This window comes from Myotis yumanensis, unplaced genomic scaffold (genome assembly GCF_028538775.1).
Source record: "Myotis yumanensis isolate MYYU_CA2020_CCGP unplaced genomic scaffold, mMyoYum1.0.hap1 SCAF_11, whole genome shotgun sequence".
Taxonomy (NCBI): domain Eukaryota; kingdom Metazoa; phylum Chordata; class Mammalia; order Chiroptera; family Vespertilionidae; genus Myotis; species Myotis yumanensis.
Genome location: NW_027223762.1, coordinates 59,454,356 through 59,468,706, shown reverse-complemented (window position 1 = coordinate 59,468,706; position 14,351 = coordinate 59,454,356). Strand labels below are relative to the sequence as shown.

At 57.9% G+C, this 14,351-nt stretch overlaps 1 protein-coding gene across 1 annotated transcript in view; it reads left to right on the top strand.

Moving 5' to 3' along the window:
- LOC139019285 (fer-1-like protein 5) overlaps window positions 1-13,427 on the top strand; it is a 56,314-nt gene extending 42,887 nt beyond the window's left edge. The window contains exons 25-53 of the mRNA XM_070428337.1: window positions 313-476; window positions 758-872; window positions 1,608-1,710; window positions 2,263-2,426; window positions 2,540-2,692; window positions 2,921-3,059; window positions 3,185-3,262; window positions 4,106-4,287; window positions 4,462-4,653; window positions 4,975-5,061; window positions 5,945-6,091; window positions 6,167-6,329; window positions 6,433-6,455; window positions 7,061-7,111; window positions 7,217-7,318; window positions 7,628-7,747; window positions 8,242-8,403; window positions 8,636-8,727; window positions 9,142-9,312; window positions 9,477-9,625; window positions 9,841-9,980; window positions 11,106-11,194; window positions 11,422-11,517; window positions 11,713-11,854; window positions 12,050-12,149; window positions 12,225-12,418; window positions 12,577-12,686; window positions 12,943-13,090; window positions 13,200-13,427. Coding sequence (XP_070284438.1) covers window positions 313-476; window positions 758-872; window positions 1,608-1,710; window positions 2,263-2,426; window positions 2,540-2,692; window positions 2,921-3,059; window positions 3,185-3,262; window positions 4,106-4,287; window positions 4,462-4,653; window positions 4,975-5,061; window positions 5,945-6,091; window positions 6,167-6,329; window positions 6,433-6,455; window positions 7,061-7,111; window positions 7,217-7,318; window positions 7,628-7,747; window positions 8,242-8,403; window positions 8,636-8,727; window positions 9,142-9,312; window positions 9,477-9,625; window positions 9,841-9,980; window positions 11,106-11,194; window positions 11,422-11,517; window positions 11,713-11,854; window positions 12,050-12,149; window positions 12,225-12,418; window positions 12,577-12,686; window positions 12,943-13,090; window positions 13,200-13,427 — 3,804 coding nt within the window. The remainder of the gene's footprint in view (window positions 1-312; window positions 477-757; window positions 873-1,607; window positions 1,711-2,262; window positions 2,427-2,539; window positions 2,693-2,920; window positions 3,060-3,184; window positions 3,263-4,105; window positions 4,288-4,461; window positions 4,654-4,974; window positions 5,062-5,944; window positions 6,092-6,166; window positions 6,330-6,432; window positions 6,456-7,060; window positions 7,112-7,216; window positions 7,319-7,627; window positions 7,748-8,241; window positions 8,404-8,635; window positions 8,728-9,141; window positions 9,313-9,476; window positions 9,626-9,840; window positions 9,981-11,105; window positions 11,195-11,421; window positions 11,518-11,712; window positions 11,855-12,049; window positions 12,150-12,224; window positions 12,419-12,576; window positions 12,687-12,942; window positions 13,091-13,199) is intronic.
- Window positions 13,428-14,351: the final 924 nt, after the last annotated feature.

Here is a 14,351-nt window from a genome sequence, read left to right as displayed (position 1 = left end):
TAATTTACTGAATTAAACACATTTCATGGTTCCTAAGTTGTGTGTAGCAGGTGGGCATATAATATGCGTAACCAGCTCCTTTGTAGGGCTTGGAGATGCTGAGATGGGGATCCCACACACCCAGCAGGCGAACCTACAAGAAAGGCCCCGAGGTTGCAAAGAGGAGGCAAATAGTGGAGCAGGAGGGCCCCTGGGGTCAGCAGTGACAAGGCAGACAGGCCCCATCGCAGGCACCGCCAGGGTCTCTGCGGTCCCACTGTGTGCTGGGGAGGCAGCAGATACTGACAGCCTTCCCTCCACTCCCATCCCCAGTATGAGAACCAGGCCAAGTACAAAGACCAGTGGGGGCAGCAGGGGCTGTACCAGTGCCCCAACTTCTCTGACGTCCTGGGGCACAAGGCTCTCCCCAAGGAGGACTTCAAGGAGCCCTCGGGATGGCACTGGGAGGGGAAGTGGACGGTGGAGCCTCAGAGGAGGTAAGTCTTGGGTACAGGGCCTGGAGCCAACACTTCTTTCTTCCGGGAGGCCAGTCAGCAGCAGCCTAGACAGGCAGGCACACAGCCACTGGAGCCCTGCCCTAGGGTTGGGGTGCCCAGGCAGAAGCTGCCCACCACCCTGCCCTGCAAGCCCGCCCACTGCCCAGCCTTGCCGAGCAGGTGGGGTTCACAGGAGGGAGCACTCGGCCAGCAGAGGAGGGCCCCAGGGGTCTGGAAGTTTGGGGAGATGTGTTGGGAACTCGAGGTGTCGCTGCCCCCAGACTCCTCCTGGACACAGACATCAACAAGAGCCAGGTGCTGGAGGAGGTGTATGAGAACCAGCAGCGGGACCTCGCGGGGGCCTGGGTGCCGGCAGCCACCCCCAACACCGACGTGGTGAGCAGGGCGAAACCACCTCGGGGTGCGGGGGCAGTGCAACCAGATGGCCACCTCGGGAGCCGGGTTGTCCAAGTGGGAAGAGCGCTAGACCGGGGTGGCTATCTGAGCCCGTCCCCCTCTGTGTGGACCCTGGGCCAGCACTGATGATGGCTCCAATGAGACGGCCTCCTCAGGGGGAGGAGAGGCGGGGGCTGGGGCTGGTCTCGGCAGAACCCGCTGTGACGATGGGAACGGTCTATGTCTGCGCTGTCCACGTGTGGCTATCGAGGACTTGCAACATGGCGTTGTGAGGGGGACGAACTGCACTGAGTTTTGTTTCACTTCATTGATTTCAATGTAAGCGGCCCCGGGAGGCCGGCGACTGCTGCACAGGACAGGGCGGTCTACCCCTCACGCTGGGCTCCCCTGGGCAGGCGGCCGCTGGGCTGGGGCCGGCGGCAGCATCCAGGTGGCAGCCGCGCTCAAGTTTGCTTCCAGTCATTTCCGTGGTTATTTCCTATTTCTGGGGAGTGATGCTGATTTTCCACTGAGAGTGGACATATAAAGTTTCCTTTTAAAAATACGTTTATTTATAGTTTGAAAAGGCGAGTCGGTAAAGGCATATTCAGTGACTGTGAGTGGCTTTAGACGTAGCAAGTGCCGTCTGCTCCCGGTCGAGCAAATGTGCGGGCTGGTGAGTGAAGGCGGCCCCTGGCTCAGACACCCCTCAGCCCGCCGCCTCTCCACCCGCAGAACGGACAGCCTGTGGAGGCGCGGGAGAATGTGAAGTGCCCCCAAGGCTGGCACGTGAAGAAGAACTGGACTGTGGAGCTGAACCACGCGGTGGACAATGAGGGTCAGTCCTCTGCTCACAGGGCAGGAGGGCCTGGAGCTGCCAGGGTCCGACACTGCCCACAGCCTGAAAACAGCCAAGCTCCCGGGTGGGATGGGCCTGAATTCCTGGGGGTCCCCAGCCTCCGGAGAGCAGGGCTTGACCCTCCCCACAGACCTGGGCCCAGTTCTGAGACAGGGCAGGTGGGACGCACCTCTCAGTGCCTGAGCAGGGATCTGGCTCTGGAGCCGGGATTCCCCCCGGGGGCTGCAGGGAGGTGCCCTCAGCAGGAAGTCTGAAGACCTGGGCTCAAGACCCAAACCCTGCCACTCATGAGCCGTGGGACCTTGTATGGGTCACATGACATCTGAGCCTCACCTTCCTCATCTGTGAGATGGGCAGCTGGGCCCAGGCCACCGAAGTGACAATGTGACCACACCTTCGAGGGCCAGAGAGACCTGGACATGAGGGCAGTGCTGCCCCTGTAGCCTGCCTTCTGGGGCCCAGCTCTCAGGCTCCTCCCAGCCTCCCAGCCTGTGGGACCTAGGCACCCACGCCACGGCCCTGCTCCTGCAGGCTGGGAGTACGGCGTGGGGATCCAGCCCTCTGGCCTACCTCCGGTCTGGAACTCAGTGGAAAAGACCTACTACTCCTGCCGCCGGCGGCGCTGGGCACGTGTGCGCTGCCGGAACCACGGGAAGCTGAACCTGGAGCAGGAGACGCTGTCCTTCCTGCAGCTGGTGAGGGGCCACCTGGGCGGGAACATGGCAGGACCGCTGGCAGGGCCCACCCCGGGCCATGCAGGAGGCTGTCCCGGCTGTCCTCCCTGCAGGACCACCCCGGCCCAACCCAGGAGGAGGAGGGCTGGGAATACGGCACCATGGGCTCCAAGTTCCACCTGAACCCTCAGCCCCAGAGCCGGTTCCGCCGCCGCTGCTGGCACCGCAGGCTGGCCCCCAACAAGGACAAGGGCATCGCACCCATATTCCTCCTGGAGGGATCCTTGGTAAAGCTCAGAGGGCCGGGCGCCTCCTCCCAGCATCCACCCCCTGGAGCCTGGGCCCAGGGAGGCATGGCAGCAGCAGATGCCCTAGGCTGGGGCACTGACAGCTCAAGGGTGGGGAGTCTGCGTCCTGGAGCCACATTGTCAGGCTTTGGAGGGTGGAGCCCAGAAGGGCAAAAAGGGGACCTGGGCATGGGCACCCAGGAGCCTCAGGGAGACTGTGGTGGGCAGGGGAAGGATCAGAAAAAGCAGGAAGAGAACAGGCCGCCGTCACGGGGTCTCAGCAGAACGCTCAGGGGCTCCTGGAAGCCTGCCCCGGAGGACACCCCGCCGCCGCCCCACCTGCCTTTCATCTACTGCGTCTTCAACAGTGAGCACTTCTCTGAGAGCCGTGCCTGGGTGGTCTCTGAGGCCCCGCATCTGACGGCAGGGAGAGGGGAGGGCTGGGGTGGAGTCCCAAGGGCAGGTGACAGAGTCCACTCCTCTCCTACCCAGAGCCCCACTACTACCAGCTTTTCTGCTACATCTACCAGGCCCGGAACCTGATGGGCAACCAGATCCAGACATTCCAGGGTAGGTGGCAGCACCTCTTCTCCCCCAGCTCCCCAGGGGCCCAGGATAAAAAATATGGCAAAGGAAGAGGGTGACCAATATGCAGACCACCCCCCAACTCCCAGCAGCTCATGGCCCTGGTTTGGGGAAAAGACACAAAAACAAGGAATACAAGGCAAGGCTGTTGTTGGGGTGTGTCCCCAGTGCTGTGGAACTAAGAGGGGAGTTGGGGAGGCATCACCTCGGGGGACCACTTAGCTGGCCTTGAACAGGGAGGAGTTCATGAAAGCAAAAGAGAAGTGACCATTTGGAAAACTCATGTGTCCCTGGAGCTGGACAGATGAGGGGTAGGGAGGAGGGGTGGCGATTTCTGGAAGGTTCCAGGTGGGTCAGTGCTCTGCCCTGTCCTGCTGGTGGCTGTGTAGGGAGCCAGGTTGCTGGAGGAGGGCTGAGCCGGGCAGTGTCCACTGGGCACTGGCACCTGTGTTGAGAGGCTATTTGATCCTCCCTGATGCCAAGGCCGCTCGCCAGTGCTGTGAAAAGGCAGCCACGTGTAGCCTGGTCCTCAGAGCTCCTCCGGAGGAGCCATTGGCCCTCCTCCTCTGTGCCACCCAGCCTCAACCATAGCAGTGTGAAACAGATGTGGGTGGGACCAGTGACCCTTGGCCTCTGCCTATCCGTCCCTTTGCTCTGCGGCTTACACTGAGGTGGCTTCAGCACAGCGGTCAGTGGTGGGACTGCCCCGCCTGGGCCTCCCTGGGAGACGCCCTAGGGTTGGGGCCCTGACAGGTGGTCCAGTGGCGGCCGGAGAGGAGAGCTTCACTCAGCTCAACATGAGACTCGCCCCTGTCCCCCACCCTCCAGAGCCCTTCGTCCGGTTGGTCTTCTTGAACCATAGCCAGTGCACCCAAACCCTGAGGAGCTCTGCAGCCCCCACGTGGGCCCAGACGCTCATCTTCCAGCACCTCCTCCTGTACGAGAGCCCTCACGACACCAGGGAGAGCCCGCCGCTCGTGGTGCTGGAACTGTGGCAGCGGGACTCGCGGGTACAGCGGACTGGGCCGGGCAGAGGAGAACGTGCTCCAATGGGCCTGGCTCGCAGGGCATCGTGTACACATACCTGTTAGCCCTTTCCCTAGACTCATGGGGATCCCAGGGGAGGAGCCAGGAGCCAGAATCCGCTAGCTTGGAACCTTGTTCTGCAAATTTTCTCCCTCTAGGGCAAGGAGAGCTTCCGGGGACGGAGCATGTGGCCCCCAGTGGTCTGGCTGGATGTCCAACATCGGGTCTTGCCCCCCATGAGGTGGCATCCCTTTGCAAAAGAGTTGGGGGAGGAAGAGGGCGAGATCTTGGCTTCCTGCGAGCTGATCCTTGAGACTGAGGTACTGGGACAGAGGGCCCTGCTGGGAGGTGTAGTACTCAGTGCCCCACCTTGCCTCATGCCCCTGCTACATGTTCCCACAGCCAGTGGTCCCTGACTCCACCTACCCCCCGCCCAACCCACTCAGAAAGGCCTGGGGCCTGGAACCAGAACTCAGGGCCTGTGGAACCCAGCCAGCCTGCTCCCCTAACCTAGCTCTCCAGCCACCATCTGCCCATGGGCTCGGGGGCCACCTCAGTTGAGCTCTCTCAGGGACCTGCTCGAGTTGTGGATGGAGAACAGTAGGAACAGCCCAATGGGGCCTCGTGCTCCCTGCTCTCTCACCTCATCCCTTCAGAGTCTCAGAAGGAAGCTGCCAATCTTAAGTGTTCCCTGGAAGAACGGGGTCTTCACACTCCCCAAGAGCATGCAGCCCACGCTAAGGAAAATGGCGGTGGAGGTGATGATGTTTGGGGTGGGGAGGTTGGGGGGGTGGGCAGGAAACGTGGAGCTCTGCTGACCCTCCTGGGGTGGTCCTGACCCCCAGACCCAAAGCTGAGATGGAGGGAGATGAGAGAATGAACAGCAGCTCTGAGAGGACATGTTTAATTATTTTATTGCACACTTGCTGCAGGGAGTAGACAGGGGACTCCTACCGGTGGTGGCATCTGAGCCGCGTGCTGCCCCGTGGCAGGGCTGCTCTCAGAGAAGGAAATGGGGCTTTGAGAGACAGTGACATGCGCCCAGTGGAGACCAGAATTGGGCCAGGCCCTGACTCCAAGGCCAGACGAGTCTCCTTTCTTTGAGAGTAGCATGGAAATCCCCACGTGGGAACCTATGCAACTGCCACAAACCTGGCAACGAGCAAAAGATGGTCAGGCCTGCGGGCACTGGATTCTCCCCCCAGGTGAGGCCCAGGCTGGTCCTGAGAAGGGCCTGACCAGGAGGGGCATGGGCATCTCCTGGGTGCTCAGTGTCTGCCAGTTGAGGGCAATCACAGGGTGTGGGCCACTGAATGGCATGGCGCTCTATGGAAGACAAGTCAGCAATGAGTAGCTGACATTAGGAAACCTGAGAAATCTGGGTACCCCCTGCTTGTGGGGGCCTCAGGAGCTTCCTCCTCAGAGAACTGATGGGAGGCCAGACAGGGAAGGACAATGCCTAAGGGCAGTAGAGGGCAGTGAAGGACAGTCACAGTGGCCAGAGGGCCCCTCCCTCAGGAGGGAGGAGTATCCAGGCTGAGGACAAGCACTGACCCCTGGCCCTGCGTACTCCCTGATGCACCATCACTGCCAGTACAGACCCCCCCCCCAGAGGTGCTGTCGCCCCTCCCTCTCTGGCAGGTCCTGGTCTGGGGGCTCCGGAACATGAATCAGGTGCGTTCCCCCCAGCTGCTGGTGGAGTGCTGGGAAGAGGCCCGGCAGACAGAGCCCATCAGGGACTTCCAGACCAACCCCAACTTTGCCCAGTCGGTCCTCTTCCTCACACTGGTAAGAAGGCCCGGGCAAGGGCTGGGCAGCCCACTCCTCAAGCGAGGTCTCACGGTGCCGCTCTCTGGGCTGCAGTACATGCCCACGGAGGAGGCCTACGCGCTGCCCCTCGTATTGAAGGTGGTGGACAATAAGGACTTCGGCCAGCAGACCCTGGTGGGCCAGGCCAACATTGACTCCCTGCAGCCCTACTTCTGTGACCCCTGGGCCTCGGACTACGTGCCCCCACGGCTTCCAAGTACGTCCTTACTCCTAGCCCTTCCCAGGCCTCACCAATAAGCAGGCACAGGGAGGGACAGGGACCTCCCGCCTCCTGAGATGCACGATTGCTTTCTCCACAGAGTTGTCAGTGAACAAGCACCAGGTAAGTGATGGGCTTGAGGCCCTACCTTCTCCCACACCATTTCCAGGACCCAGCCCTTGTCCCTGAGGGGCTCTGCTACCTGCGCCCCCGGGGAGGCTAACAGTACACGACAATTCTAAAACAGTGAGTCTCACCTGGACTGCATATTTGAATTGCCCGTGAGTTTTAAAAAATTCTGAGCCAGGCCACTGACCAACTCCATCAGAATTGCTGGGGGCAGGGCGCAGGGTCAGCATTTTTGTCAAGATCCGCCCCCCCGCCCCCCCCCCCCCCGCCCCCCGTGATTACGATGCTCTCGGGGTTCAGAACCACTGCTCTAGAGCAGCGCTTGTCACCTGAACGCACAGGAATCCTTGGGACCTCTGGTGCAAAAGCAGACTCTGAGGCAGTCGATCTGGGGTGGGCCTTGAGGTCCTGCTGTTCTGAGCCCTTCAGGTTCAATCTGAAGCTGTGGGCAATGAGAATAGGAACTGGGCGCACCCTCCTCAGAATGAAAGACCTGTGTGCGGTCAGCCCTGACCTCCACCCACTCCTCTCAGGAGGCAGGTGGTGGGTGGGCTGTGGGGTGCCCGGCTCTGCCCGACTCACCCCCTCTCCTTTCCCAGTTCCTAGATGACCTCGTTGAAAGGTTCTGCTTCAAGTCCAGCAAAACTGAGGTGATGTGGGCTCAGCCCAGGGGAACCAGGAGCAATCCCAGGTAGCTTGGGAGGCAGGGGAGCACGAGCCTGGGCAGAGGAAGGCCAGCTGCCCCTCTTCCTCAGGATGAAGACGAGTATGAGGTGGACTGGTGGAGCAAGCTGTTCTGGGCCACAGGGGACGGCAAGTCCCTGAAGTACAAGGACAAAGACTACCACACCCTGGAGGTCTGGAAGCCCCAGGAGGGAGACTGCCGAGGTGGAATAAAACCTGTTGGGCAGCCAGCAGACCTAGCCCTGATTCCTCTGGGAACCACGGTGTGGGGGGGTTTCCTCATTGACACCCCACTCCAGGCCACACCGCTACCAGCCTCACCCGTTCAGGGACCAAGGCTGCCCTGGGACGGCTGAGTGGGCAGACACTTGGGAACAAGACCTGGCAGCTGGTGGTCCCTCAACCCCCGATCCCAGGAAAGGCCCTCTGGTCAAGCCCGGGCCTGCTCCCCAGCAGCCTGGGTCCCACGCACCCTCCTGCAGGTGTATGACTGTGAGCTGGAGGCTGTGCCAGCCTTCCAAGGCCTGCAGGACTTCTGCCAGACCTTCAAACTCTACCAGGAACAGCCCAAGTCAGACAGCCCTGTGGTCGGAGAGTTCAAGGTGGGTGTCTAGTCCGGCTTAGCTGCCCCTTCTCCTCATGCCCATCTGTCCACAGAAGACTCTAATAAAAGCCCTGGCTCTATATGCTCTTTGTAGGATGGGGCAGGGAGGGCTTGAAAAACCATTTCAGAAGTGGGGAAGCAGACTGACCTATGCAGGGTTCAGAAGGGTAAGGTCTGTCTCATCCCAGCTCTGGCCTATGCACTTTCCCAAGGCCCAGGAGCTTTAGAGAAGTTCAGACCTGAAGGGATGGGGCTGAGATGGGAACTGGGAGTTCACATCAGCAGAGACTGGCAAGCACAATTCCTTTGCCCAGTGCCTCCTAAACACAAGTGGTCCCTGTACAGCATCTCTGCTGTGCCTGCCTCTCCCCAACCACATGACTTTTGTCCCTACTACCCTTACATGCTCACTCTTCTAAGCTCAGCCAGGGCACCTCTTAGAGGGTTCTACAGAGCCGGCTGCCAACACTAATCTCCCCAAAACACATACAGGGCCTTTTCCGTGTCTACCCCTTTCCTGAGAACCCAGGAGCCCCCCAGCCCCCCCGCCAGTTCTTGGTTTGGCCTCATAAAGAGGACTTCCCTCAGCAATGCCTGGTGCGGGTGTACGTGGTACGAGCAATCAACCTGCAGCCCCAAGACTACAATGGCCTGGTAATGAGCAGCCCAAACCTGCAGTGCCCATCTTCCAGGGCCCCACCCAGCCCTGACACCGTCCACACCTGCCTAAAGCCCATGTCCTAGAGCTCCCTCAGGCTGCTACCACCCTGACTGCCCCCTCCCCACAAGCTCTGTCTGGTGCAAGGGGCTCATTTCTGCCCCGCTCCTGCCCCCCTGGCCTGACTCTCCATTTCCTGTCCTTCCCTCACTTGTGCCTAACCCCCAGTGTGACCCTTATGTGATCCTGAAACTGGGAAAGACAATACTTGGCAACCGAGACATGTACCAGCCTAACACCCTGAATCCCATCTTTGGCACGTGAGCTGCCCCAACTTGCCCAAACCCCACTCCTCCGCTCCCACCCATGCAGCGCCAGGAGAAAGCCCAGAAGTAAAGAACTTGCATTCCCCTCTAGCCGCCCAATTCCTATCATGGAGCCTTACACACTAAAGGTGCTCACCAGATGGGAGATGAACGGGTGGGTGGCCCAGTTCTATCCTCACATGCCCTTTGGGAAGGGAGGAGCCAGGTCCCACCCACAGGCCTATCAACACTTGTTTCCTGCCATACATGGTGATGGTTATTAGCAGACAACAGCCATCCGGGCTCTGTTCTCCATGGTCACAGGACCAAACCAGGGGCTGGAGCATGGCCCGAGGGGCAGAGATGCTAGAGGGGAAGCAGTAGGTAACATGGTCTCGGTCTCTGTGGTCTCCAACGCCATCCCACCAGGATGTTTGAACTGAGCTGCACCATCCCCCTGGAGAAGGACCTAGAGATTGAGCTGTATGACTTTGACCTGTTTTCACCTGATGATAAGATTGGCACCACAGTCATCGACCTCGAAAACCGACTTCTGTCTGGCTTTGGAGCTCGCTGTGGGCTCTCCCAATCATACTGCCTGTAAGAGCGGGCCTGACCAAAGGCCAAGGCATAGAGAAGGTGGAGGAGGGAGCCCATAGCTGGGAACCAGGGCCTGAACCTGTCTCTCCCTGCCTCCACTACTGTCATCCTGCAGCCGAAAGCTGTCCAGGCCCCACACCTTTTCCTCCCACACATCCCCACAGGTCAGGACCCTTTAGGTGGCGGGATCAGGTGCCCCCAAGCTTCCTCCTGGAACACCATGCCAAGCGCAAAGGATTGCTTCCACCTCTGTTCAACCCTGATGGTGACTCTGTTTTTTACAATGGGAAAAAATTCAAGCTGCAGAGCTTTGGTGAGCACTGCATGTGGCCAGAAAGCACAGGCCCAGGCCTCAGAAACCAGGGAGGCTCCAGGATGGAAGAGCTGCCAGAGGGCACATCTTTCTCCTTCCTCCTGCAGAGGGCAACTATGGCTACCATTCAGGCTGGGCATGAGGAAGGTGGGGGCCTACCTGAGAGAAGGGAAGACTACTGACCTCAGGATCCCCTCCTGTCAATTTCAATCTAGAGCCCCAGCCCCCTACTGCTCGTTACTTGGGCCCCAAAAAGGAGCGCCTTGCACTGTACCTCCTGCACGCCCAGGGGCTGGTACCCGAGCACCTAGAGACCCGCATGCTGTACAGCAGCAGCCAGCCAGGCATTGACCAGGTATGAGGCCAGAGGGTCTGGAGTGGGAGACAGGGGCACACCCATCTAGGACACAGCCCAGGAGGGAAAGGAGAAGCTGGGCTTTCAAAGATGCGCAGGGGCAGAAGACATGCACGCCTGCACGTTAGTAAGCAAGAAGTTCCAGTGATGCCACTTAGAACGGAGAGGGTTAGAGCTGGAAGAGTCATGTACAGGACACGGAGGCTGTGCGTCCACAGTAGGACGTGCTGAGGCGCCCTGGCAGCCAAGACCAACCCTGCCTCAGTCTCTCCTGAGGGAGGGCAGGGCAGCAGCACCAGGTTTGATGTGCAAACATCACACATCTGGTTTGGCTACTAGTTGCAGGAAGCCAGAGCAGAAGGAATAAAAATCTCAAGGGCCTTATTACCATCCACCCTCTTGCCACCAGAATGGCTCCCTTCACTCTACATTTCTCAAGCTGATACCACATTCTAGACAAAGTTCTCTACTTAGCATTTTTTTAAAAAGCATTCTCACTAAACCTGTTTTCAAAACAAAAGAAAAAATTAGGTCAACTTCAAAAAAATAAAAATGAGGTCAGACAGCTTGAAAGAATATGTTTATCTTTCTTCCAGTGTTGGCAGTTCCACCTCTTCCTTTTCCCCCCAAGTGTCATCCCTCTTAGACCTCTGTGCTTTGTGATAGCTTCATACCCTCGGGCTGTGGTTGCACATCCTAAAACAATCTGGAAATCTGGCCTGGCAATCTAGATTACTCTGACTCAGGGTCACTAAGCTGGCTAATAAATAAAAGCCCAACACCATTCTGGAGCTTTCTAGAAGCTTCTAGCATCACCTGCTAAATGGCATTAACCCTCCAGACTCGTTACAAGAGACGTCCCAGCCCCATGACCATCAGCCTTAAAAGTCATCATACCTACCAACCTGACTGCATCTTCTCCAGGCCAAAAAAAAAGGAAAAGGAGGAAGCTGGTGGGCAGTTGCCTGACTTCCTGTCTAAAGTCTTTCCATCTCAGATACTGTACCCCACCTCTCAGTGCTGGGAACATGGCCTCCACAGACCTAAGAACCTGGAACAGGGATCCCCAGACCAGCACAGAAGACAGGCTAGGAACCCCTGCCAGCTAACCCATCTCTGCTCCAGGGAAAGATACAAATGTGGGTGGACATCTTCCCCAAGAAACTGGGGCCTCCTGGCCCCCCAGTCAACATCAGGCCCAGGCAGCCTACAAGGTGAGTGTGGGCGCACTTCCCTATCTCCGCACTTCCTGGGGGCAGGCACCAGGGTTCCCAGTACTGAGCAGCTGGCATCTTTCCTCTGCTGGGAATCCTGGGACTCCCTTGCCGCCAGTGCAGCATGAGTGTGGGCATGGAGGGTGGCCACCCAGGCCAGTCTCCCTCACCGAGGCTGCTGCTGGGCAGTGAGTCCTTGGCAAAGCCTCAGGGTGCCATGGCCGCAGGTATGAGCTGCGCTGCATTATCTGGAAAACTGCTCACGTGGACCTGAAGAGTGTCAATTTGAGTAACGAGAAGATGAGTGACATCTACGTCAAAGGGTGAGGCAGAGGTGCAGGGCTCCAGCACAGCTCCCCAAGTCCTGTTCTAGCTTTTCTGTGGGTCCTCCTCGTCCTGGGATGACATCTCCCCACTTCCACTGCACCTGGTGTCCACTGGGCGGCCCTTCCCAAAAGGCTCCAGCTCAGGACTGGGGACAGTGCACATGAGCCCAGGTGAGAGGACTCTGACCCCAGGTGGCTATTCGGGCTAGAGAAGGACATGCAGAAGACAGACATCCACTACCAATCCCTGACTGGCGAGGGCATCTTCAACTGGCGGTTCATCTTCACCTTGGACTACCTGGTGGCTGAGCAAATGTGCGTCCTGAGTGAGAAGGTAATGAACGTGGAGGTGGGCTTCTCTTCCTGCCCCTCCCTTCAGAGACTTGCAGTTGCACCAGAACACTTGGAATGAAGCCTCGGCAGAAGCCCTCTTCCTGGACAGTCCATCATGCTAGGTGTGGGCTCCTCAGAGGGCCAAGGGGACTCTCCTAGGAGAGTTGCGGTGACACACTCCTTTGCCATCCTTCAGAACTACATATGGAGCCTAGACCCCCTGGTGATGAAGTTTCCGGCCCGGCTCATCATCCAGATCTGGGACAATGACATCTTCACCACTGATGACTTCCTAGGTGAGCTACTGGCCTGGGGCCTATTACCTCAGGACAGGGAGCTCCTTTGTGCCAACTGCATCTCTCTTGGCTCAGGGGTCCTAGAGCTGGATCTGTCTGACATGCCCTTCCCGGCCCAGCACCCAAGCCTGTGCTCCATCAGGATGATGGATGCTGACCCCAAGTGGCCCCACCTCCTCCAGCACAAGCGCTTCTCCCTCTTTAAGAAGAGGACTGCAACCGGCTGGTGGCCTTGCCAGGTCCTCGAGGACGGCAAGTGGCGCTTGTCGGTAGGAACTGGGGAAGGTGTCTACTGCACAGGACTGCTGTGTCCCATCACTGGCTCTAAATCCTTGGGGGCCGTACCTAAATCCCTCTCCCTTTGTGGGTCCTGGGAAGATGTTCCTGCGACCATAACTCAGCCTCCCACCCCTTGCGGTGTTTCTAGGGTAAAGTGAAGATGACACTGGAGATTCTGTCCAAGGAGGACGCCTTAATCAGGGCAGCAGGACGTGGCCAGTCAGAGCCCAACCAATACCCTACACTCCACCCTCCCCCGTAAGGCTCCTTATTCAGAAAGCCGAGCTGCTGAGCCTGGCCGTATACCCAGGGTGGTGGCCAGTAGCCACAAGTGGAGGGGTAGTTACTTCCCACCACCTCAGCTCAATGCTGTCACAGTCGGGAGAGAACAGCCAAGGGGAGAGGGGGAGATGGGGCAGAAGTTGCTTTTTAAAAAAGAAAGGTCTTTGCCTTGGAAAACTTGATCTGAAGGTCCCCTTTGTCCTCCATTCTCGGACTCAACGCTCATGGACAGGCGCACCAACACCTTGCTCTCATGGTTTCAGTCACCTATTAGAAACTTCTGCTATGTTTTCTGGAAACGCTACCGCTTTAAAATCATAATCATGTCAATCATATTGATTATCGGGCTTATGCTGTTCAGCTTCATGTACTCAGCTCCGGTGAGTGATGCCCCTGGGGACAGGGACAGAAGAACTGGTTGCTCTTGGGCTGCCTCTGGAGAGAGCCTCTGGTTGCTACCTTCAGCTGACTGTTGCCTATTCCCTCTAGGGCTATTTGGCCATGAGCTGGATCAAACCTGAGCTTCGGCTGACTTCACCTAAGGATATGTTCACCAATATCATCAATTCACTGAACACCAGAAAGGCCAGCTCTTCCAACCTCACTACCCCACGTCCTACCCTAAAGTCTACAACAGGCCGTCAGCTGAAACTCCTGCAGGAACACATGAATCACCTGCGACATATTTTTCCAGAACTCCCAGCCCCACAAGGCTAATTTGGCCAGGTTTGCCTGGCTTTTCTTTGCCCACTGTCAGCCCTAACCTAGAGCTTCTTGCTAATTTCTTATTTCTATCTTCTAGGACAGCAAGGGGCTAGGGATATTCTGGCCATTCTGCTGAGAAACCACTTCCATCAAGAAAGGCAAAGCTGTAATTTTCCACTGAAATAAACAAGCTTTGTAACAAAGCCACTTTGTAATTTGGGGGGGGTGGGGGGGAGGTGTTGAAGACCATATGAAAGGCCAGCCTTTCGGACAAGACTCCCAGGGACAGGAAGCAGAGTAGCCTTTGGCACTACCTCCATCTTCTGTCTCTTCCACATGAAGAGGCTCTGAAGTCAGAGGGAAACAGAGGGAAAGGGTGGCAGTGAGGAGAGAATGGCCCCGTGGGGTGAGCTACTGGAGCCACACCACGAACCCTCCTCCAGAACACACCTGCGATGCAGTGGCCAGAACAATATCCAGCCCCATTTACGGGGGCAAACATTTGTTTCCAGGACAAAATACAAGAGCTAGGACAGAACACCCCATGTCTAGTCAGAAGGCGGCCCTGCACCTGAGCTAAAATCACACAAAACCCACAAATCTGCATTCACACTCACGTGCTTCCCCTCAGGAGCCCACCTAGGTCCTCCACCACAGGGGCCTATCCAATCTCCCCTTGACCTCAAAGAAGACAAAAGAACCATTTACTTTTTCTACCTGGTCCCAGGGCCAAGCTCTCGATCAGTTGGTCCCCTGGCAATTTGGAGCTGCTCTACTGTGGTGGGGAAGGCGTTAGGCAGATCCCATCTTAATCCCACCTGCAGGGGAGTGTTACTGCCTGTGATGCCTAATTAAGCACCTGGAAGGCTATAAGCCAGCCCGAGAGGACAGAGACTGTACCCAGCTAAGGTGACCCTCCTTTCCTTCTGGGTTGAG